Source organism: Mytilus edulis, chromosome 10 (genome assembly GCF_963676685.1).
Source record: "Mytilus edulis chromosome 10, xbMytEdul2.2, whole genome shotgun sequence".
In the NCBI taxonomy this organism is placed as follows: Eukaryota; Metazoa; Mollusca; class Bivalvia; order Mytilida; family Mytilidae; genus Mytilus; species Mytilus edulis.
Window position 1 is genome coordinate 20,254,792 of NC_092353.1, and position 26,484 is coordinate 20,281,275.

At 32.3% G+C, this 26,484-nt stretch overlaps 1 protein-coding gene across 1 annotated transcript in view; it reads right to left on the reverse strand.

The window, feature by feature from the left end:
* LOC139490595 (uncharacterized) overlaps nucleotides 1–26,484 on the reverse strand; it is a 91,755-nt gene that overhangs the window by 40,145 nt on the left and 25,126 nt on the right. Inside the window, exons 22-37 of the mRNA XM_071277472.1 lie at nucleotides 25,800–25,899; nucleotides 25,173–25,337; nucleotides 24,264–24,344; nucleotides 23,734–23,814; nucleotides 22,917–23,018; nucleotides 22,029–22,125; nucleotides 17,995–18,117; nucleotides 15,184–15,327; nucleotides 14,122–14,421; nucleotides 13,756–13,944; nucleotides 12,929–13,106; nucleotides 8,519–8,603; nucleotides 6,532–6,634; nucleotides 5,769–5,835; nucleotides 2,778–2,886; nucleotides 1,613–1,702 (exon numbers count right to left, since the gene is read on the reverse strand). Coding sequence (XP_071133573.1) covers nucleotides 1,613–1,702; nucleotides 2,778–2,886; nucleotides 5,769–5,835; nucleotides 6,532–6,634; nucleotides 8,519–8,603; nucleotides 12,929–13,106; nucleotides 13,756–13,944; nucleotides 14,122–14,421; nucleotides 15,184–15,327; nucleotides 17,995–18,117; nucleotides 22,029–22,125; nucleotides 22,917–23,018; nucleotides 23,734–23,814; nucleotides 24,264–24,344; nucleotides 25,173–25,337; nucleotides 25,800–25,899 — 2,014 coding nt within the window. The remainder of the gene's footprint in view (nucleotides 1–1,612; nucleotides 1,703–2,777; nucleotides 2,887–5,768; nucleotides 5,836–6,531; nucleotides 6,635–8,518; nucleotides 8,604–12,928; nucleotides 13,107–13,755; nucleotides 13,945–14,121; nucleotides 14,422–15,183; nucleotides 15,328–17,994; nucleotides 18,118–22,028; nucleotides 22,126–22,916; nucleotides 23,019–23,733; nucleotides 23,815–24,263; nucleotides 24,345–25,172; nucleotides 25,338–25,799; nucleotides 25,900–26,484) is intronic.

The following is a 26,484-nucleotide window of genomic DNA, read 5'->3' on the forward strand; positions in this document are numbered from 1 at the left end:
CCTAAAGGGGTCAACTGACCATTTCGGTCATGTTGACTTATTTGTAAATCTTACTTTGATGAACATTATTGCTGTTTACAGTTTATCTCTATCTATAATAATATTCAAGATAATAACCAAAAACAGCAAAATTTCCTCAAAATTACCAATTCAGGGGCAGCAACCCAACAACAGGTTGACCGATTCATCTGAAAATTTCAGGGCAGATAGATCTTGACCTGATAAACATTTTTACTTCATATCAGATTTCCTCTAAATGTTTTGGTTTTTGAGTTATCAGCCAAAAACTGCATTTTACCCCTATGTTCTATTTTTAGCCGTGGCGGCCATCTTGGTTGATTGATCGGGTCACGCCACACATTTTTTAAACTAGATACCCCAAAGATGATTGTGGCCAACTTTGGATTAATTTGGCCCATTAGTTTCAGAGGAGAAGATTTTTGTAAAAGATTACTTAGATTTACGAAAAATGGTTAAAAATTGACTATAAAGGGCAATAACTCCTAAAGGGGTCAACTGACCATTTCCGTCATGTAGACTTATTTGTTAATCTTACTTTGCTTAACATTATTGCTGTTTACAGTTTATCTCTATCTATAATAATGTTCAAGATAATAACCAAGAACGGCAAAATTTCCTTAAAATTACCAATTCAGGGGCAGCAACCCAACATCAGGTTGTCCGATTCATCTGAAAATTTCAGGGCAGATAGATCTTGACCCTATAAACAATTTTACCCCCATGTCAGATTTGCTCTAAATGCTTTAGTTTTTGAGTTATAAGCCAAAAACTGCATTTTACCCCTATGTTCTATTTTTAGCCGTGGTGGCCATCTTGGTTAGTTGGCCGGGTCACCGGACACATTTTTTAAACTAGATACCCCAATGATGATTGTGGCCAAGTTTGGTTTAATTTGGCCCAGAAGTTTCAGAGGAGAAGATTTTTCTAAAAGATAACTAAGATTTACGAAAAATGGTTAAAAATTGACTATAAAGGGCAATAACTCCTAAAGGGGTCAACTGACCATTTGGGTCAGGTTGACTTATTTGTAAATCTTACTTTGCTGAACATTATTGCTGTTTACAGTTTATCTCTATCTATAATAATATTCAAGATAATAACCAAAAACAGGAAAATTTCCTTAAAATTACCAATTCAGGGGCAGCAACCCAACAACGGGTTGTCTGATTCATCTGAAAATTTCAGGGCAGATAGATCTTGACCTAATGAACAATTTTATCCCGTGTCAGATTTGCTCTAAATGCTTTGGTTTTTGAGTTATAAGCCAAAAACTGCATTTTACCCCTATGTTCTATTTTTAGCCATGGCGGCCATCTTGGTTGGTTGACCGGGTCACCAGACACATTTTTTAAACTAGATACCCCAATGATGATTGTGGCTAAGTTTGGTTAAATTTGGCCCAGTAGTTTCAGAGGAGAAGATTTTTGTAAAAGTTAACGACGCCAGACGACGACGGACGACAGACGACGGACGACAGACGACGGACGCCGGACGCCGGACGCCAAGTGCTGGGAAAAGCTCACTTGGCCCTTTGGGCCAGGTGAGCTAAAAAGAGAGGACTTTTACACAAAAACTTTTATACTGTACTTACACTGGAATCACTTGAGTCACTTGAGTCATCAGCTAATATGCTCATAGCTTTTTTATTAGCTGCTTGTAATCGACTGTCAGATGCTAAACTCTGAAAATATTATAAATAATTCTATCAGTTCACTCCACAACTTACTTTCTTATTTATCCATCAAATTTCCTATCTTTCAAATTTCATTGAAAAAAACAACAAGATTTTTCATGAAGAACACTTTACAGGTGAATGATGCCTCAATGATCTATGCCCATGCAATAAGCAATGCCTCAACAAAGACTTCAACTTCCTGATGCCTCAATGATCTATGCCCATGCAATAAGCAATGCCTCAACAAAGACATCACCTTCCAGATGCCTTGAGGATCTACGCCCATGCAACAAGTAATGCCTCAACAAAGACATCACCTTCCAGATGCCTTCAGGATCTATGCCCATGTAATAAGTAATGCCTCAACAAAGACATCACCTTCCAGATGCCTTGATGATCTATGCCCATGCAATAAGCAACAAACACATCACCTTCCAAATGCCTTGAGAATCTATGCCAATGCAACAAGCAATTCCTCAACAAAGACATCACCTTCCAGATGCCTTGAGGATCTATGCCCATGCAACAAGCAATGCCTCAACAAACACATCACCTTCCTGATGCCTCATTGATCTATGCCCATGCAACAAGCAATGCCACAACAAACACATCACCTTCCGGATGCCTCAAGGATCTATGCCCATGCAACAAGCAATGCCTCAACAAAGACATCACCTTCCAGATGCAAGATGATGCCTTCAAGCATCACAGATTCATGAAAATGTTCATTTTTATTTAACCAGCTCATAGTATTGTACCCCCTTTTAGTGTAGCTTTATAATGTATTATATTTTGAAAACAAAACTATCCTGTAACAAAAAAATGTTGATTTAGAGATCTAAATGTCATATTTTTTTGACACAATTTAGCAAAAATTAGTATTGCCATGTCCAACAAACTACTTAGCCTCAAGAGTATATTTCTGTGTATTTTAACAGTAAATCAATATCACAATCTCCTAATCTGGTGAAACACAAGTTCTACCAAAAGTATCAAACATGATAAATTATTATTGTATTGAAACATTGTTACAGCCCTGTCTTACTGAGAACATATCTGTTCATTTTAGTATATCACTAACCTTGGTTGATATTCTATCCACTTGTGCATTCTGTTTGGAAATCTCAGCTTCCATATCTAGAGACATATGTCTTAGGTCTCCTAGCATTGAAGCTATATCCCCTAAATTCCTTAAACATGGAAATTATAAAAGATTTTCTATGATAGTAGAAACTAATGCATTGTTGATTCAGCAACATAATACAAGAACAAAATAGAACAAAAAAATAATTTTCCTTGTTAATAACAAAAGCAACTGATCATTATACCTTCATCAACTTTTATTCCTAAGGACAATTAGATTGAGGTCAAACTTTTGCATATAGACAATGAATTGTATTACATTTTGGGCTATTCCTAGCTAACTATGAGGTATGCATTTTACTCATTGGTGGAGGCGGTACAGTGACCTATATAGTTGTTAATTTCTATGTCATTTGGTCTCTGGTGAAGGAAGAGTTATCTCATTGGAAATCATACTCCATCTTCTTATTTTTATAATAGATTAGAAAACAGAGCCTTGGTAACCGAGTGGTCTAAGTAGTTTATCTACTGTATCACTAGCCTGTCAACACTGAGGTTGTGAGTTGGAACTAATCAAAGAGCTGAATAGCTCTGAGGGGAAAGACGGTCATTGTTTTTTAAAAAAAAAATTGGGGGGGGGGGGGTATCTTGATAGTCTTCATATAAAGAATGAAAAAAAGAACAGCTAAAACATAGAAAGGTTGACAATATTGAAATCAATTGTTGTTTTATGTAATTTCATTTTCTTAGTTTAGGATTCAATTTGGACCAATGGAAGAGATCTGCATCTTCTAAATCTAAACATTTGATTAAAGTTGATAGTTAATTATCTAAAATTCAACTGAATTCTGTCATTTAACAACTACTACTGTAACAATATATTTTGAAATTTTAATTGTGTACCACTGAACTGCAGGCTAGGGCCATCTTCCATTTTTTGTGACAGTACTCTTAAGATTTTTAATTTTTTTCTTATGAAAGTGTCTCAGGACTGAAAAATCTATTCAGCTTTAAAATTCCATTGATAAGTTCCCAGTTACAACTCTCATCACAGGGATACAGGTACTAATAAAAGCCAATATGATTGATGTTAACTGTGTGAAGCTTGTTTCCAGATCCTACATTTTGAAATATTTGTAAATTTCATGAATAAATAGGTTTAAACTACAAAATGCAACATTTTAAATAAATTTTTTTTACCATTACAATGATTATGTTGGTATTCAAAATTTAGTTTTAATGGAAGACTACTAATCATATACTAAATGTCATATTTTAAGTGTTCAGATACATTAACTTTTATTTTAGTGGATAATTACTCATCAATTGAGGTGTTCCTGTATTGGAGGAAGATTCTCAAAACAGAATTTTACAGGAAAAATGAAAAAAAAAAATTTTCTCCCCAATTCATGTATCCCCACGGCCTTTGTTTACCTTGAAAGTTACCAGTTGACCTATAAATTAAAGCATTGTATGTTGATGTTTTAATCATCTACAGCAAACATGATTATGTTTAAATTTAACAAATACCAATTTTTAATTAGTGCTTGAACTCTGAGAATGATTTAAATAACTAGTGAAGAATATTCCTGCTTCTACGTAGTGTTGCATTCCAACAAAGACGTCACTATTAAATATAGTTAGGTTGAATATATTTAGAATATCTCGTCATACTGATTTTTCAAGTTTGTAAAAGAAACGTAAATAGTGTAAAGGAGAGCTCAAGGTACGATAATTTCGCAAGAAACAGAAGGGAAATGTGTAAAAAAAGGGTTTAAAGTCAATCTATTCATTTGTGTGTCTCCTTCTCATCAATCTCAGTAAGATTTGTTGGGGTGTTTTCCACACTATAAAAACAAAATGAATGGCATGAGGGGATGTCAGTCTGGGCTTGAAGCAAAAAGGTTTACAATACCATAATTTCATAATTTCAACAAGCAAGGGTAAAACACATTGTAACTATTTGCTTTAATATTTATTCCTTTTTTATGAGTTTTAAAGTCTCTCAAATGGATAGGTTGTTAATTAGCAGGTTTAAATTATAAATCATCAACCTCTATCCAAACCCTTCATCATATTACTGGTTTGAAAACTAGAGGCTCTAAAGAACATGTGTAGCTAACCTTGGTCTATGTGAATATTAAACAAAGGACACAGATGGATTAATGACAAAATTGTGTTTTGATGATGGTGATGCGTTTGTAGATCTTCCTTTACTAAACTTTCTTGCTGCTTACAATTATCTCTATCTATAATGAACTTAGCCCAGTAGTTTCAATGAAAACATGTCTGTGAAAATTTACAAATTTTATGAAAATCGTTAAAAATTGACTATAAAGGGCAATAACTCCTTAGGGGGTCAATTGACCATTTTGGTCAAGTTGACTTATTTTTAGGTCTTACTTTGCTGAACATTATTGCTGTTGTCAGTTTATCTCTATCTATAATAATAACAAAAAATGGCAAAATTTCCTTATGATGATTGTGGCCAAGTTTGGTTTAATTTGGCCCAGTAGTTTCAGAGGAGAAGATTTTTTTAAAAGAATACGAAGATTTACGAAAAATGGTTTAAAATTGACTATCAAGGGCAATAACTCCTAAAGGGGTCAACTGACCATTTTGGTCATGTTCACTTATTTGTAAATCTTACTTTGCTGAACATTATTGCTGTTTACAATTTATCTTTATCTATAATAATATTCAAGATAATAAACAGAAACAGCAAAATTTCCTTAATATTACCAATTTAGTGGCAGCAACCCAACAACAGATTCTCCGATTCATCTGAAAATTTCAGGGCAGATAGATTGATTGTGGTCAAGCTTGGTTAAATTTGACCCAGTAGTTTCAGAGGAGAAGATTTTTGTAAAAGTTAACAGACGACGCAGGATGACGACGACGGACGCAAAGTGATGAGAAAAGCTCACTTGGCCCTTTGGGCCAGGTGAGCTAAAAATTAAATGTCCAATCGAATCATACAAATACATACTGATCCATGCCTCTTTTTTTGTGCTTTTCAATATTTTTTACAGCATCTGATCTTCTTTGCAATTCTTCTGCAACAAAACAAAAACATTTCTTTGAAATTCATACAAAAATCAAACAGCCCATTCTCTTGCATTGACTTTTCAATATTTCAGAACTAATGCTAAATAGATGGAAATGAATAAATTTTTGTTTTTAATTCTTTTTGAATGGAGTAAAAGACAATTTTGATTTGATGCTTTACTTTATTGCAGACATAATCTGGGTCTTTAAGCGTATTGGATCTGAATGCCAAGAGTTTGTGTCACAAAAAAAACTTACGATTAAGATTGAACGTAAGTCATTAACAGTTCAGAATAGTAAGGATAATCTTAGTAAGGATTTTTTTTGTGAAACCTACCCCTGGACAGTATTTCCAATTTTAATGATAAAAATCATTTTTTTATTCTTAATTCTGCAAAAAAATCATTTGGAAAGAAATGGTTTAAGGTGTTTTCAATTTATTATCAAAATAAACAAACTGGAGGATTCAGAGAGACTGTGTTGCTCACCTTGGTCAATGTACATCTTCAACAATTGACACTCTCTAACATTGTAGACTAGGATAGAATTGATGGTAAAAATTTCTTGTTTTAATTTTGTATTGTTTATAATTTTTTTAGTACACTGTTTCTCTCTGTCTTCTTAAGTTTTTGCCAAAAAAAACCTCCAAAAAGGTTAAAAAACTTGAAGACCTCCCTTGGACTCTTAAAATGAAATATTTTTACCAAATTCAGCCAATGACATATCCGATCCTAATGGTCTTATTTCTAAGGTTTCGCCTAGTTCTTCTTGTTCTAATTCTTCTAATTCTGCTAACAGATCATCATCCTGTAAAATCAATTTCAAATTGAGTACAAAATACAGTTGGTTCCATAACTTGAAAGCCAAAAATCAATCAATTGATTGTTCATTGTTTAACATTCAGTGTCAAATATTTCATACATGTTCATAATGACAAAATCCATCAATCAGCCCATTGTAAAATTCTTGAGATACCCATGCATACACGCTTTTGGACGGATGAGCTGCTATTACTTTTATCACAAATTGCCAAAAAATCCACTAAAGGCGAAGCTGGTAATCTTATGTAATTCATGTACATATCATGTCCACTGGCACTGGTATTCAGCATACTATGTCCACAGTGTGGGAACGGAACTGTACGGTGTTTTAATATTTTTGTCATTCGGGAGACTGTCAAGCGGTGCTCCGACATTCGAAAAACAACAAGTTGATGAATGTAAGATTTGATTAACACAAACGTTACAATATTAAGTTTCTGTTTAAAGATTTGGTAACGAAAACATTCTACACATATATATAGACCAATCAAATGCTGTAAGCAACATATACAGCCAGACGTTTTCTATTAAACGGTTGAGCTCCAAGTAAATCGCTCAAAATTCTTGTTTCTCATGAATACTGTAGTCAAAATCATTACTCTGCTCCCAAGCGACACTACAGAACTGCTCCAAGTGATAATACAGTCGAAAGTTGTTTACCGACAAGCGACCGTACAGTGAAAAATATTTAGTGACTTCTGTTTTCAAAGATTTAGAACTATTTTCTAGTGTAAACATGGTGAAGTTGAATATGATGAAAAAATATATAATAATTCTTATTACACAACTTAAAATTTTGTTAAAAAAACCTTTTAAAGTCAGATTTTCAGCTGAATGAAGGCAATCACTTGCATAATTTGGGTCGGAGCTCTTACTTTTATTCCATTTTTTTCCATGTTTTCTTGCCTCTAGAATATTTTTTGACCCCTGGAATGTTTGAATATTATTGACAGATGCAATACTTTTCTCATATGCATTAAAAGTGAGCCCAGAGATAGTAATTATATAAAACAATTACTTCTTCGTAGCTGAAAATGCTCTCGAATGTCGGAGCCCCGCTTGACAGTCTCCGGAATGACCAAAACATTAAAACACCGTACAGTTCCGTTCCCACACTGTGATGTCCCTTCTGTCAAAATTTGGGTTTTAACAAAGTTGGTTATGTGATAGAACTACAGATTTTAAAATTATTCTTATTATCAATTTATTAATTCATTTAACAGATCTTATATGAAGTATTAAGTATAACAATTATATCAACTGGACTGTTTTTTTTAGAGAATAATTGTACCCCTTAATAAATTAATTTGTACATAATATATTTATTCATTAAATTTGAAGAATTGTCTGAGCCGTGTATATGACTTCCGTTATCAACTGCTTCTGGTATATATCATGTGCTTCTGGCTAGTATGACATGCCTTTCTTAAATGTTATTGCAAAGCATTTCGACATCATTCTGCAAATTTTAGAAAATTAACCTCAGTGGTACATTTTAATGAAAAACATACTAGAAATGCTATGTTATAATCTATATATCGTTATCTTACATTACCTTTCCAATAACAACACATGCAATTCCTAAATAAATACTAAGCTATTGTTGGAACATGAACTAGATTATTATTCAAATGTTTGAGAAATGTGAATAAGCCCTCAGACCTGAATCAAGAGGGTTCCAAAAAAACTTGATTGTAGGTAATTCTTTGATTTTTGTTGTTGCTGTCTAACTGAAGTATATCGCACATCCCCTTTATTTTCTAACAGCTATCAGATCACCCTTGTGTTTCTGCAATCCATATACCATTGAGTGTAAGTTTCTTTAATGTCCAGTGGCAAATATATCAAGAGTGTGCATGACAATACTAACCTCATCTGCTGTCAATCCAAAATAATTAGTAGAAATAGCATCACATATTTCATCAGACACTAGATTATGAACATGGTCAATATCCCTGGGGAAAAAACATAAAAAGTACATTTATGTTATATAAAGAAAGAAAAAAGAATAGTCGGCTTTACATCAAAAATGATTTTTCCTCTCAGAGTCTGAAAGGAAAACTTTTCAACTTTGATCATACAAAGAGGCGAAAACTAGCTTCAAGTACTCTTTGAACTGTACTTTGTGTCTTTAGTCTTTTGGTTAGTTGTTAATTGTTTTATATGTGTCAATCTAATGAGTGTTGTCCTTTTCAATTGATTATAATAGTTTGTTTTTATGTTGTGCTGCTACACCGCTGTCCTACATATTTGTTTTTCCTTAATTGTTATAGCTTACTAAATAGTATGGGTTTTGCTCATTGTTGAAGTATGATGAAGAAAATGAAATTGGATTTTTAAGTAAAGAATTCATAAATATGAGATATTAAACATTTAAGGGAATACGATACAGTAGCAGGGGCAGATAATAACGTTGTCGAAACTTGTCATGTTGTTTCCGCGACGTTGTTAATCAGAACGTTGTGATTTCGCGATGTTTCTAATAAGAACGATTACATTTTGCGACGTCGCTTTAGATGTATTCACATTTGCGGAAAATTCATTGACGTCATAAACCCGGTTGGGCGGATTTGAAAAAAGTACCTGCTAAAAAAATTGTCCATATCACAAGAATTGTTATATTTATTCATTATTAATTAAAGTTAAGAAGTTAAGAAGTAAACAGTATTAACTTGAAATGAGAAAAAAAAATCAAATCCACATACAAAATTTTATATGTGTTTTATTTCATATAGGAAATGAATAAAAGATATGTAAATAATAATACGTCGCTGAGACAGAAACCCAACTACACAAAAAGCCCAATAAGTAATTTAGGTATCAACGTACTATCTTGATAAATATTTAGTATCTACACTATTTGGCAAACTATAAATCGTACGGAGAATTTCACTGATAATTTTAACAGACTATCAACAAAATGACAAAATAACATAATAAATAAAGAAAACGACTCCTACTGATTCTGACTTTGAATAGGTAAATTCTTGAAAACGTTAAACGGCAATTTAGAATTTAACCAAGTGTATGTGTATGAAGAAGAACTGTCAGTTAAAAAGAAACAGTCATAAGCACGGTACGTATTATAGAACAAAGCATCCGTTGATGTGCTAAGTATATCCTTATGTACATATTGAGAGAAAAAAATGGCACTCAGGAATTAGGTATCTGACTAACCAGGAAAGTGTTCACACGTTGCAGCTCATGATGTTAAGCTGCTGACCAAAGACAACAAATATGAAGTTACTCTGTGAGGTAGTATCTTAGATAAGAAAAAAATATTTCTTGGACCACGGAACGGACGGACAAACAATGTGGTTGCACCTACTCCTAGATTGGAGGTCTTATTCAGAAAAGTAAGGGAACGGCCATTTAACGTCAAAGTTAGAAAGGGAGAGGGGTAATGTTTTTCCCCATAAAGAAATGTTGTGGTCAAGCAGGTGACAAAATTAATTAAAATTCTGAATCCAGATGTTTCCTGTTCCTTAGGCTATATTGTCCAATTTGTTCAATTTTGAAAAAAAATTGATTGATGGAGTCGAAAAACGAAAACTTAAAAAAAAATGTCCTAATAAATGGTTGCTCTCTACGTCATTAATTATATGTACCATAATAAAAGAGAATACCCCGAAAACAAGCTTAGGTAACTTATCTAATGATACAGAATCATGCAATTTCATGCTCTAATACCGACGGCTGTACTTCCAATAAAATGTTAAACTACACCGTAATGGACTATGTTGAATAATTACGACATAAATTTGTTCAAGACCGCTCTAAATATTCACTTTTTATATATGTTCAGAGTAGTGCCTAAGTTGACCTGATTTAATGTGGATATGGTTTTGTTTTCATATAATGCCTATAGAGTAGGCCGTTAGTTTTTCTTATTTGAATCGTTTCACATTTTCATATCGGGGATTTTTAAAGCTGAATAATTACATTAGATGTATGTTTCATTATAATACTTTATTCTCATTGGCTAACTGCACATCACGTGTTATTCCGTAAGCAGTTGCATTGCTCAATACAACTTTTCATTCATGATAACACGTGGTCTAACAATAAAGTGCACAGGTGAATTAAATTAAAAAAAATATGTAAAATACGTGTTTTCATGATCAAAGCTAAAAAATGTAATTATAAGTATTGAATGCTTCTTTTTGTAACTTTATAGGGTTGTAAAAGCGTTGACCGTGCGCACATTTTTAGAATGAAGCGCTTCCGCGCTTCATACAAAATGTACTTCGGTCAACGCTTTTACACTCCAATAAATTTACAAAAAGAAGCATTCAATTCTTAACTAATCGGTGTGGCTTTTGTTTTTGTTTTGTTGCAGGCCGTATAGGTTGCACTTTGTAAATCACGTGTGATTTGCAAGTCACGCCTCTTTTGGGGAGAAATTGAATGTGCATAAAATACTGCTACTGTTTACATAGTTGTTGCCACGGATGCAAAGTAATTTTTTTTTAATTAAGACTTGATTGGAGAATTAAATGGATATAAATAAAAATGTCTATTTATTTAACTTATTTTTCAGGAGGACTGGAAGACATTTGGGTGTTGAGTCAAATTTAATGGAAAAATTCAGTGCGAACCTGCAATGTTTATAAATGGAGGGCAGTAAAACTTGAAAATATGCCGCACAGCTATATGTTTTTATTAGTGCAAAAAAAAGTAGTGCATGTCTCCTTTCCAGGGAAATATAACATTCTCCTCAAAACTTCCTGAATGAAGAGTGACTGCATATGCAATTTAGGCAGTTCCTATGGAAAACTGCATTGCTGGTTTTACACAAGTGCAACCTATAGTGACCTTTACTTCATTTATCTTCATCATTTGTCCTGATTATAATGTTTTCACATTGTGTCATGTCGGGGCCTTTTGAATTATTAAAACTGTTATACTCAGCTGTGTTGTCTACATGAATTGTAGGACTTATGCACATTTTTTTTTTATCAGATTTAACTTTTTTGTTTTCAAACGTCTCTTTTCTAAAAGTAATTTACTAGAATACTTTTTGTCTAGCCTTCGATTTTAGTCGACAAAGCGAGACATAGCGATCCTACATGCCATCGTCCACAAATATTCACTCTGTTGTTAAAAGTTTTTGAAATTTTAATAACTTTTTAAACTAACCTGGAATTGTACCAAAGCTTGTGTATGATCAATGGATAGTATCTAGAAGGAAATTTTGTTACATTTTGTACCTGTTTTCTGTATTTTACTAATAATTTGACTTAGTTTTTCTTCCAGTTAACATTACATACAGTCTGCAATTAAAGATTTAAAAAAAAATATTAGATTCATAAACTATTCTGGAATTTTACCAAACTTGGAAAAAGCTTCTTACAATCTAAAGATATAGTATCGAAAGAAATATTTTTATTTTAATTTTTTTCTGCTTTTTTGTTGAGTCTGCTATTAATAGCAAAAGTAGGCGAGACACTGGGTTCCGCGGAGCCCTTACGAATTTTTCTATCCAAGTATCATAACAATTCATAAAGGTTTGGCAAATATTTTATACTATATTACGGATAACCACTATATTACGGATAACCAGCTTTATAAATTTTGATGATTAATATCATTGCTTTCGAAAAAAAATCTTGGCTATACCACTGAACTTGACAGCGTAGTTGTGACCGGCGGGAAAGTTATCATGACGTTGTTGCGATTAAAACTTATTTTAACGTAGTTTAGCGCCTTATTGGCAAACGTCCCGTTTGCCATTAAAAATCAATGTTTATTGCTTTTATTGAAAAAACAAGCACATGGACCCCCAGTTTTTTCTTTTGCAATCAATTAAGTAATGTTAAAAGAACGCTTCGCCAAAATTTAAAGGAAAAATCAACGATCAAATTTTTTCTGCACCTCTGAATAGAATCACAAATGTTGTCAATTTCTTTATTTCACTAATACATGTAGTAATATAAATTCAGAAAATAACAATTTAGTTTAACCTTAAATTTGTTATACATTATGTTGATGCCATAGATCTAGGGATCATTTCACAAAAAACCTGGTTAAGTTATGACTGTTCGTTCAAAAGTATTGTTACTTTCCGTAAAAGTCCTTATTTATGGAATTTCTGGGTTTTTACCTCAAAGATGCAAATTTCAAACCAAATTATCTGAAAAAGTAAGTCATGAAGGTATATTTTTCTTTGCATATTTCGAAAGTACACATTAAAATTGACCTTGTACCAAACTTTCAAGAAAAAATCAACGAGGAATCTCTACTGTATCGTATGCCCTTAATGCATTTATTGGATTTTTACCTGTGCTGCTCTGTCATGTTTAAGGCTTTATTAGCCCCTCCCATACAAATCAAAACTTCTTTGTTAGTAGTTGCATGCTCCAATGCCTCTCGCTGAAATTCCATAGTTGATAGTGTTCCATCTACTTGCTGTAACTGTCGTTCATACTTCTTTTTCCTCTTTAAAGCTTGCAGAGCAACTATTGATAAGCACAAACTCACTATAAATTTCCATATTAATGCACACAAAGATGAAGATTTAAATGGAATATTTATTCAATCATATTGCCATTAAATATAATAAACTCACCATACCAGGATTAAAATTGTGTACACTGATCATGTGCTTGGTCTACAAAAGACTCATGAGTGACACTTGAATCAAAACAGGCTCCAAGGAGCAATCAATGATCATCAAAAAACTATATGCAGACAGTTTTTATCTAGTGATTTCTAGGGGCTTGCATTAAAATAGCCATTATTTTAATTGAAGGTTTCTGTTTTGTAGTCCTATTGGATCTTTAAAGTAAAAGCAGTGCACACTTTTTACTGCAGTGCTACATACAAAATTTCTTTGGTCAATGTTTTCAAATACAGATGAAACTTCAAAAAGCAGCATATCTACCAATTACGTTTATATCTAACAATTTAAATATTCAACATACCGGTATTAGGCAAAACAGTAAATCTAAATGCTTATCAGTACTAAATGGTAGATTGATTTAATTTATCAATGGAAGGTAAAATTAAATATTGCTTTTTATAAACATTGGTTGTAGCTGAATTAACTACAATTGTTTAAAAAAAAAGAAGATAACTCCAATTTTAAAGATTACTTGCAACAATTACCTCTTTTGTTTGTGGCAGCATTTTCTTTTGCCACCTTCAGTTCCTTGTCCATCTTCTTTTCAAGGTAATCTAGTTTTTTCCCTAACATGTCTTCTTTTTTCTTTAAGTTTTCCACAGTTTCTTGTGCTGCAGGAGTTTTAAAACCACCTTTGTTCTTTGATTGGCTTGATTTGGATCTTGTGTCTTGTTCTGAAATTAACAGTAGATCATTTTCTATTCATATAAATGTTTGAAATTTATCTGCATATCAATGATTATTAATGAAACCAAACAATCTGAATTTAGCAATTTTTTTTCATCTATAAGTATACTATACTATTAATCCGTTTATATTTGAAAGATAAATATACAGGACACTTTAATTACCTGAAGGCTGAACTGGTTCACTTTTTTCCTCGTCCATCATCCTCTTTACAAAGGCAAAATAATTAATCTGTTGGTCAGTACTGTCCACATCAGCTTCTCTCATCATTTCTTCAATCTCCTCGTCTGTTAATTTCTCCCCTAAGTTTGTCATCACGTGTCTTAAATCTGACATGCTGATAGATCCTTCACCATCTTTGTCAAATACTTTGAATGCTTCCATTATTTCTTCTTCTGCATCAGTATCTTTCATCTTATGTTGCATCAATGTGTAAAATCCTGGAAAGTCAACTGTACCTCTATCTAAAATATAAATTTAAAATCTAAGTCTTTGGTAGATGAAACGAGCGTCTGGCGTCAGTGTAAAATTTTAGTCCTGGTATCTATGATAAGTTTATTTATATATTTTTTATATTGTCAATTCAGAAATTATTGCCAGGTTTTTATTAATGCACAAAATGCCACTGGGTGAGCATCCCAATGATAAGAACTCACATTCGGACAACTGAAATATAGACCTGTATGCCCTTTTTTCCATAATCACAATAAAAGAACTCGCACTTTTGTTCATTCTGGAAAAATTGCAATAATAAATGCACGCAATAATATCTTAATTTACAGTATATAAATTTATCTAAGTATCTTTTAACAATGACACTGAAAATAATACATGATAATAACACTGAAAACAATACATTACACTGAAAATAATACATGATAATAACACTGAAAACAATACATTACACTGAAAACAATAAATTACACTGAAAACAATACATGATAATTACACTGAAAACAATACATTACACTGAAAACAATACATGATAATTACACTGAAAATTAAACAATACATTACACTGAAAACAATACATTACACTGAAAACGATACATGAAAATTTTGGAGCATAAAACAAGTTTTTATTTCAGTTGAGTACAGTTTATACCACAGCACAGATAAAAATTTAAATCTTAAAATTTGCTTGCTTTTAGACATTATTTATATATTTCTATCTATATCTTATAGATTATTTTTCATTGAAACAAATTATGCTTGGAATAGGTTACCATCAAAGTCAAGATCATTTATTATGATTTGTAGTTCTGCTTCTGTTGGATTTTGACCCAAAGCCCTCATGAGAGACCCAACATCTTTTGTAGAAATTGTATGCCCATCATCTTCAGAAAATATATCGAAAGCTTCTTTCAGTTCTGAAAATATACATATTAATAAATATCAAAATCAAAAATGTCTATATTTTTGTCAAATCAGAACCAAAAGAGGATCATTAGAAGAGGACCTCCATTCATCATATCTTGACAAGTTTGATTAAAATCTGCCAGACCAAAAGAAGAAGATGATAATGTTGAATAAAATGCTCTGCAGGGCGCAGCTAGATACGACCGCAGAGGTTGAACTCTGAACAGTTGGAGCAAGTATGGACACAATATTCAAGCTGGATACAGCTCTGAATTTGGATTGTGATTAAATATTTGACACAGCATAGGTTTCTGACACAGAATGAATGTGGTTTAATGAACTTAAACTAGAGGCTCTAAAGAGCCTGTGTCGCTCACCTTGGTCTATGTGAATATTAAACAATGTACACAGATGGATTCATGACAAAATTGTGTTTTGGTGATGGTGATGTGTTTGTAGAGCCTACTTTACTAAACATTCTTGCTGCTTACAATTATCTCTATCTATAACAGTACTTTCTGTGGAAAATGTTATTGAAAATCTTCAAATTTTAAGAAAATTGTTAAAAATTGACTATGAAGGGCAATAACTCCTTAGGGGGTCAATTGACTATTTTGGTCATACTGACTTATTTTTAGTTCCTACTTTGCTGTACATTATTGCTGTTTACAGTTTATCTCTATCTATAATAATATTCAAGATAATAACCAAAAACAGCAAAATTTCCTTAAAATTACCATTTCAGGGGCAGTAACCCAACAACCGATTATCCGATTCATCAGAAAATTCCAGGGCAGATAGATCGTGACCTGATCAACAATTTTCCTTCCTGTCAGATTTGCTCTAAATGCTTTGGCTTTTGAGTTATAAGCCAAAAACTTCATTTTACCCCTATGTTCTATTTTTAGCCATGACAGCCATCTTGGTTGGTTGGGCGGGTCACCGGACACATTTTTTAAATTGGATACCCCAATGATGATTATGGCTAAGTTTGGTTAAATTTGGCCCAGTAGTTTCAGAGGAGAAGATTTTTCTAAAAGATTACTAAGATTTACGAAAAATGGTTAAAAATTTACTATACAGGGCAATAACTCCTAAAGTAGTCAACTGACCATTTTGGTCATGTTGACTTATTTGTAGATCTTACTTTGCTGAACATTATTGCTGTTTACAGTTTATCTCTATCTATAATAATATTCAAGATAATAACCAAAAACAGCAAAATTTCCTTAAAATTACCATTTCAGGGGCAGCAACCCAACAACGAAATGTCCGATTCATCCGAAAATTTCAGGGCAGATAGATCTTGACCTGATGAACAATAATACCCCTGTCAGATTTGCTCTAAATGCTTTGGTTTTTGAGTTATAAGCCAAAAACTGCATTTTACCCCTATGTTCTATTTTTAGCCATGGCGGCCATTTTGGTTGGTTTGCCGGGTCACTGGACACATTTTTTAAACTAGATACCCCAATGATGATTGTGGCCAAGTTTGGTTAAATTTGGCCCAGTAGTTTCAGAGGAGAAGATTTTTGTAAAAGTTAACGCAGGACGACGACGGACGACGAACGACGACGACGGACGCCGGACGCCAAGGGATGAGAAAAGCTCACTTGGCCTTTCTGCCAGGTGAGCTAAAAAATTTAATTTACTTATGATGTTCCAAGATCCAAAATCTACATGGCCATGGATTGATTCAGCATATCAAAGAATCACAAGAATTCATTTTTTTATGAAATCAAACAATGTTTAATTTTGGACCCTTTTGACCTCAATGGCGAAATCTAAGGATTTTCTTATGCCAAGCATAGATTACCTTAGCCAATTTTGGCACAACTTTTTGGAATTTTGAATCCTCAATCCTCTTCAACTATGTATTTGTTTGGCTTTATATCTTTTTTAATATGAGCGTCATTGATGAGTCTTATGCAAACAAAAGGTGTGTCTGGTGTACTTAATTATAATCCTGGTACCTTTAATTTGATAACTATTGACCTAAATGTGGACCAATTTGATAACAGGGCCCAAAAATCAGAAAATCAAAATACATGGTTAGATTTAGCATATCAAAAAACCTGTTACATTCAATTTTTGTTGAAATCAAACAAAGTTAAATTTTGGACCCCAATTTTGACCAACTTGAAAACTAGGCCCATAATCAAAAATCTAAATACATGTCTAGATTAAATAGCATATCAAAGAACCCCAAGAATTCAATTTTTGTGAAAATCAAACTAAGTTTAATTTTGGACCCTTTGGACCTTAATGTAGACCAATTTCAATCCCAACCTCCCTTTTGTGGTTTCAAACCTTCTTTTTAAATTTCATAGAGATTCATTTTCTTAAACTAAAGTTATTGTCTGGAAACTTAGTGTCTTTGGATGATGCTGACGACTACAACATGATACCAATATATGACCGCAAAATATTTTTGCAGTCGTATAAAAACCTAGGACCACGACGACAAACACTCAAGCAATGAAGATCATTCATAAGGGATTTTGAGCCAGAAGAGAATTTTTTTGGTTATTATCATAAGCCTCAAAACATACCTCTGCCTTCATTACATTAACTAACCATATTTTTTCATAATGATCTTCAGTTCTTTGGTATTTTTAAAACTTGACTTTTTTTTGTCTTAATCTTAATCTCTTATAGAACAAATGCCTCTATTTTACCTGAAGTAATAAGATCTTCCCCATCCACTGCTCCTCTTTGAACTCCTTTTACAAATCGTCCACTACTGAGACTTTCATCCTCACTAGTGCATTCTTCCTCACTGCTACTACTATAGACACTTCCTTAAATAATAAATTCATAGAGGCTCATAAACTTTCCTTTGAGCACCTTTAATGCATGAAATTATAAAATTGAGGTTGTGAGTTTTGAAATCCTGCTCGTATTGGTACACTTGACTCCAATCTTGACTAGGATTGTTTTTTTTTCCGAACGAAGGTTAGTGGTTTTCACTGGGCACACCATTAAAAACTGGCCGCTATAAAGTGGAGTTAAACACCAACAATGAATCAATCAACTACATACAATAAGAACCAATCTTACCAAGTATGAGAAATTTTATAAAATGGTCTCATAGTAGTTGCATTCACAGGGTGTTATTGTCATAAGCTTCAACCAGATGCTCCGCAGGACGTAGCTTTATACGACCGCAGAGGTTGAACCCTGAACGGTTGGGGCAAGTATGGACACAACATTCAAGCTGGATTCAGCTCTAAATTTGGATTGTGATTAAATAGTTGACACAGCATAGGTTTCTGACACAGAATGAATGTGTTCTAATGAAGTTAAAATTTTTGTTTTCTCATAGAGCAATTCACTATGCTGTTGAATATTAATCCTCTCAAAAAAATGTTTGAAGAAATTTTCTTTTTTATTTATGAAATTTCAAATGAGAAAAATTGAACCCAATTTTTTTAATCACATCCCCCTTTCCCTTATTCCAAAACTAATCTCAATTAAAATTTCTAATGGAGTTTGCAACAATAACTACTCATTTAAATACATCATAAAATATTAAGATGTAAAAAAACTGCTTGTTATCACTGAATGGTAAAGATTATTTTAATTTATCAGTTGGTTGTAAAAAGTGAATATACATTGTATATTGTATATAACAAAGATTTAAGTTGATTCTGGACAAAGAAAGATAACTCCAATTAAAAAAAAATCTTGCTATTGCACAATATTTTGCAATTAGATATTTCTTGCTTACTATTCTGGACAAAGAAAGATAACTCTAATTAAAAAAAAATTTGCTATTTCACAATATTGTGCAATTAGATATTTCTTGCCATTGCACAATACTGTGCAATTGAAAAGACTTGCTATTGCACAATACTTAATATAATAATTTTAGATCCTGATTTGGACCAACTTGAAAACTGGGCCCATAATAAAAAATCTAAGTACATTTTTGGATTCAGCATATCAAAGAACCCCAAGATTTCAATTTTTGTTAAAATCAGACTAAGTTTAATTTTGGACCCTTTGGACTTTAGTGTAGACCAATTTGAAAACATCACCAAAAATGAAGAATCTACATACACAGTTAGATTTGGTATATCAAAGAACCCCATTTATTCAATTTTTGATGAAATCAAACAAAGTTTAATTTTGGACCCCGATTTGGACCAACTTGAAAACTGGGCCAATAATCAAGAATCTAAGTACATTTTTAGATTCAGCATATCAAAGAACCTAACTGATTCATTTTTTGTCAAAATCAAACTAAGTTTAATTTTGGACCCTTTGGACCTTAATGTAGACCAATTTGAAAACGGGACCAAAAGTTAAGAATCTACATACACAGTCATGACAGTTAGATTCGGCATATCAAAGAACCCCAATTATTCAATTTTAATGAAATCAAACAAAGTTTAATTTTGGACCCTTTGGGCCCCTTATTCTGTTGGGACCAAAACTCCCAAAATCAATACCAACCTTCCTTTTATGGTCATAAACCTTGTGTTTAAATTTCATAGATTTCTATTTACTTATACTAACGTTATGGTGCGAAAACCAAGAAAAATGCTTATTTGGGTCCCTTTTTGGCCCCTAATTCCTAAACTGTTGGGACCTAAACTCCCAAAATCAATACCAACCTTCCTTTTGTGGTCATAAACCTTGTGTTAAAATTTCATAGATTTCCATTCACTTTTACTAAAGTTAGAGTGCGAAAACTAAAAGTATTCGGACGACGACGACGACAACGCAGACGACGACGCCAACGTGATAGCAATATACGACGAAAATTTTTTCAAATTTTGCGGTCGTATAAAAAATTGTCAAGGTTTCCTTACTTTTATATTTCAGAATATAATGACAGTAACAATAGTAACACATGTGAGAGCTTTCTGTGAAATGGTCTCAGAAGAGATGCCTCCACGAGGTGTTATAGTCACAAAACTCCAAAATATGTTAGGATCACACAGAAGGTTAAATATAAACATCTACAAATAATGGCATAAAATCCTTTTTTGGTAAGCAGATAAATTTTTAGAACAATAGACTATTTTCATATTACTGACTTTTGACTCCAGAGTTTGTTTTTTTTAGGCAGGTTAACTTATCTGTAGTTGGACATCCTGGTACTCTGACTAGTAGGAGCAACTTCGAGTTAAAGAAGTAAAAATCAAGCTTGTGACAATTTAGGGGGGAAAGGAGTAGGTCCGGTAAGGACCGATTTTGGCCTCAAATTTCAGGTTCATCTGACGAAAGATTTTGACCACTTTTTAAACGCTTTAGGGGGTTCGCGGGTCTAAATCATTTATATAGGATTTCTCTATATTTTTCTATAAATGAACTTTATCTTATAGTTAACAGAAAAATAAAATAAAAAAGTGGGGTCACCGTTCATTTGCGCTCACAATCTGCCTTCGAAAGAAGCATACATTTTTGTAAAGGTGGTTTTTTTCTGTTGAAGTAATAGGAGAAATAAAGGTAATATCGAAAAAAAAGAAAGAAATTTATTACAGAAATCGCTCAAATTTTACAATAATTTAGTTTAAGTACAGCTTATATGGAAATTATATTAAAAAATATAGGTCACCGATGAGTTAAAAAAGATATTTCAATTTTAAAGCCAAAAAATGGCATTTTTCCACCAAAGGGAGATAATTTGGAACTTTTTCAATGATGTATACATTTTAAAAGTCATCTGGGGCCAACACGAATTGTTTGTTTTGAATGATTTTTGTACCATATGATAAGTAACAACTACAAAAGGTAACAAATAAAATTTGACATGAAAAACAAATATTTATTTTTTTTCTGAAATTCTTATACCCTCGAGCCTCCTTAAGTGTCTATTTCATTTGATTCAATTAGTTTATGTGAAAGATTTTAACTGATTTAGTCATTAAAAATAATCCGATTCAAGCTCAAATATGAAAAATCTACCAAATATGCCGAAAAATGTCACTTTTCAGATGGTTTTTGTCAAAAATGAAAGTGGCCGCATCTGTGTTCATCCACAACCTTTATATATGTTATGTATTATCATCAAATACAACTTACATTTCAATATTAAGGATGAACACGAATGCGGCCACTTTTGTTTTACACCGAAACCGTTTAAAATTTAACTAAAATGCTAGAATTGTGGAGATTTCAGTAATTTAGCATGACTTAATGGTGCTACTACCGGATATATGTGCATTGTATTGTCAACAGCCCATATTTATGTAGCAGAATAAAATTGAGAATGGAAATGGGGAATGTGCCAAAGAGACAACAACCCGACCATAGAAAAAAACAACAGCAGAAGGTCACCAACAGGTCTTCAATGTAGCAAAAAATTCCCGCACCCGGAAGCGTCCTTCAGCTGGCCCCTAAACAAATATATACTAGTTCAGTGATAATGAAAGCCATACTAATTTCCAAATTGTAAACATTCTTCTGTCCAATAAATAACTAAAAGTTTACATTTTAATAATTTTGTAAAACTGCTATATTTTGGGGCCAAAAAGGGGTCTTACTGGACAAACTCCTTTAGTTTTACTTTTTCTTTATAGGACAAATTACGGAAAACAGAAAACTTTTCCAAAAAATCGCACCAATTAGAGGTTTGATTTTACTTCTTATTGTTGCTCTTTCTTGACTTGAGTACTAGGATGTCTTACCACAGAATAGGTACCTTTTGAAGCAAAAAAAATCTGGAGTCATAAGTGGGTTATATGAGAAGTCTATTGAGTACCTGTCTCTCCTTCCCAGTTCAGGTAGGTAAGGAAGTCCACATCTTCTCTATCAACGAACTCTGATATAAATGGTCCCTCTGACGATACTACCTCATCCTACAAATGTTTAATAAACAATCTCTAATAAACAAGTAGAGGCTTTTAAAATGTTTGTGTATATAATCAAGACAGCCATCATAAATGTGTTGCTTTTAAAACAGTAAATTCAGATATAATTTGTGATGTTTTTAATATTGAGAAAATTGCAACAGTATAAGCTTTGCAAAAATGAAAACTTCTTTTTCAAATTTTGCTTGTTTTATTTGTATTTAAAAATTGCAATAATTAATCTCCCAATTTTGTCAATTGATCAACAATCCATCACAATAAAAAAATTCATGCTAAAATTTCTCAATATATTAGATCTCTTCAGGATTTTGAAAAGCCACAGACATATTCCCAAGTTTTAGAAATGGTTTAATCTTCTTTAAAAATATCTGTTAAATATAATGGCAGTGACTCAGGTTGGATACATCAATTACAGAAGACAGATTTTATATCATTTCTAAAAAAAATAATCATAATCGGTTAATAATCAACAGTATAAAGATGTTAACATAAGTTTTAGTTTTATTTTACATTAAGGTAGCACAATACAAAGATTTTTCATCCCCAATCAGTAAACCTTAACATTAATAAAAGAACAAAAGTATTAGGTCTTTGTTTTTTAAACAGTGTGCATATTTGTTAGAATAACATGTTTTATGTGGTCTATCACTTTCGTGTAAGATATGTTATTTTACTGGTAGCTTTATAAATAGGTAATAAAAGCAATCAGCAACAAGACTTTGAGATGACTACGGATTTTTTTTTTTTTTTTTTTGTTATACACAAAATTTCAGTATTACCTTTTCTCTTTTCTCTACAGCAATAAAGCTTGTCAACTGTGTAACAATGGAATATTTCTTACTCAGTTCTATTATATAGTCTTTCATATTCATCTTCTTTAACTAAAATATAGAAATTGAATGCAAGATGAAGAAATAGTCAAGATGAAGTACAATTCTAATGCGATAAGTATGTAACCATTTTTTTCATTGGCTAATAGTTACCGTCAAATCCACAGTTGACCAGGCGTAACTAAGGAGGGACCCACCATTTTGAATTGATTGGATCAACAAATGTTCGATTACTACAAAATTATCGAAAGTAAAACAACAACTACCTTGAATTCTTCGTTTTAATGTAATTTTATCCAATTATATTTGAATCCTAGAGGTAACGTAATAACCTCCAGTTTGTAAGTTTTCATTTGTATGACTTCACGTTTAGCCATGACGTCTTTGCGCTAAAATCAGTCATGAAGTTTCACAGAATTTTTTTGTATGTCAAATCTATACCCTTTTTAATACTTTAATCTAAGATTCTCTTTATTTATTGATGAAAATTAGAAGTGACAATATCTATTGCATGCAGGGGGGTTCTGATCCCGGATCCCACTTACTGTTTTGTCAGATTCCCATATCCGGCTTACACTATGTATGTAAGCAATTCTCATTTTTTTGTAATTTCCCCGTGTCCCGCTAGACTTCATTTCCTGTTTTCACGGCACAATAATTTGACTTTCACGTGTTAAGCTTACAAAAAAATCATCAATCCCGCGTCAGGTTTAGACCTCAATGAGACCCACTGCAAGGTCAGCTCTATTATAAAGCATAATTATACCTGATGGTCAATACTGTCAGGGGAGAGTACTCCATCTTCCCAGTCTCTGATCACAGCTTTAGCAGTCAGGCAGTGAAGAACCTGTCAATGTTAAAGTTACAGATTCATATTTGATGATTTAATATAGTGATTTAATTTTATATCAGAAACATTGCTTTTAACACTTTTGAAATGATGCTTTTAAATTATCTCCAGAACTTATTTTTAACATTATCTGGCCGTTTAAGTATAATCATATCTACCAATATAGATATGAATATAGTATTCAAGAATTGAAGGGGCACTAGCTGTCAAATTTATGTTCCCACATTTGACTCATATTCTCACATTTGATTTTAATAAAACAATGTAAATAATTTATCAAAATTATAAAAAATCTGAAAAAAAACATTGCAAGTTATACACTGTCCATACTAGAGACTATATTTGTAGACAAAGAAAAGCAAAGGATGATAACTCTGTCCTCAGAACTTCTATTGTAAAACACATATAGCACCTTGTAAATTTCAAAATTGCTATTTATTTTTTACCTTTCCTTTCGTCATACTTAATTCTGATGTGTACACTACTGTTGATATCTGTTGCCCTCCTATCTCAGCCTTCAATGTAGCCTAAAATATACAAAATCAAAGCCATTTCAATTGATATTGTATAGTGTTTTATATGTTGTGATGTAACATTATTGTTTCAGGTTAGGGTGAAGGTTGGCGCCCATTAAAAGGTTTAAACCTAATGCATTTGTTAATTTGCACTAAATTTCTAAAGTCAAAAACCTGATGTTCTGTGATTGTTGTTTGTTTATATGGTTCATAAGTTTTTCTCATTTCTTGTTTTTTTTTATATATATTAGACTGTTGGCTTTACTGTTTGAATGTTTTTTTACACCTTTATAACTTGTTGTTCAGTGTGAGCTAAGGCTCCTAGTTGAAACCTATGACCTATAATGGTTTATTATTTACAAATTATGACTTGGATAGAGAGTTCTCTCATTGGCACTCATACCACATCTTCTTATACTATTAATTTCTTGGTTATCTGTATAAATTTCAATTCATTAAAATACAATGACTATTAATACTCTTAATATGGCTAAAAAATCTGTTAAGGAGAACCATATATGTAACTGTAAATTCAGAAATTATTACGTGCATCTGTTACTGCGATTTTGTCATTTAAGTTATGCAATATTGATAAAAATCCTATTTAATTCATATAAAAAATTCAAAATGAGAGTTTAAATTATTGCCATTATAAGCCATTTTCCACAATAATAAAAACATCGCAATAATTTCTAAATTTACAGTACTGAGAGGACAATAAATCAGGTCCTAAAATACTTGTTCTAGTTTTTATACTTCAAAATCAATTGTCAAATTGTCAATTTCCTTGAAGATGAAAAATTCCACTTTGCCGAATCAACAATTGTCCTACATAATTACCATTTTGCAATTGCTGACAAATCCATATACCACAAGTCTGGAGCCATTAAACAGAGCTGTGATTTGTTGTGGAGCTTGAACTGGAGGAGGATTATCAAACTGTTGCCAAACAACTGATACAGAGGTCAGCACTGGCTGAGAGGTCTTCTGAATTTGGGATTTCACCTGTAAACAAAGAATTAATTAGCCCCATCATATATTAAATGATCAACATATTTTTGAAAATGTCTTGCAAATTGTATATAAAATAATAAAAGGGGCAATAAATTCTATTTTTGATAGCTCAATACCACACAATGTTTAAAGATGTACAATGCCATCACATATATATTTTAGCAGTAAAATGTTATTTGTTTACATTTTCCCCACACTTACTCTACCACACACTTCCTCCTATCTGAACTGAGAAAAATAATAGTGAAACATAGAATTTACCATAACATATATATGCTATCATGAAATAAACAGTCACAAAGAAATCTTACTGAAACAACAATATAATATAAAATTACAAAAACATGTACTTACAAATATATAAAGTAATGCTGTTCTTTGCTTATTGTAACTTATTTCCATAAACTTTAAAAAAATAAATATGCATCTATCTTTAAACATGTCACATCTTACCTTACTTTCCCACTTTGATTTTGCATGAGAATCAAAATATTCAAAGGAACCTGCTCCAAGTCTGGACATAGCCTTTAATACATGTTTGTTAGCAATAGAACTGAAATATAAGTAAACAATGTTTTTATTTACATCAATACTCACACAGCACACTACCTTTTGTCCTGAAAATGTACCTTAATAATTATCAAATTAGTACAGGTACTTCCAATCTATTTTATTATTTGTGGCATAGCAGTGCGAAATACTAGTGTTGTTTTTTCTCTCGACACAACACAACTGCAATGGTATTTATATGGTATGGTACTCACATTGAGTGTGGAAGGGTATGGGTTTGCTTGTTATCAGAATCAAAACAAAGACTTTAAAATTGGTATTTGGCTGCTTCTCTGCTAACAATACAGTATTATTGAGTTAGAATAGAACACCAGCTGGTAAGAAATTCACATAATGTGTGCAGGTAAGTTGTCAGATCTTTATTTCAACTATTACCACAGAACTAGCACTGGAAGAATCTGAAAATCTGGCTCAGAATTCAGTCTGCTACACAACAGTGTTCATAGCCATATCAAATACTGCTTCCATCCTAAATATGCTTTCAATTATTTTTCACAATATAAAATACTTTTTCTTATAACTTATGAATAAATTGTAAATACACACATTTGTTTTAAACATTTGCTTA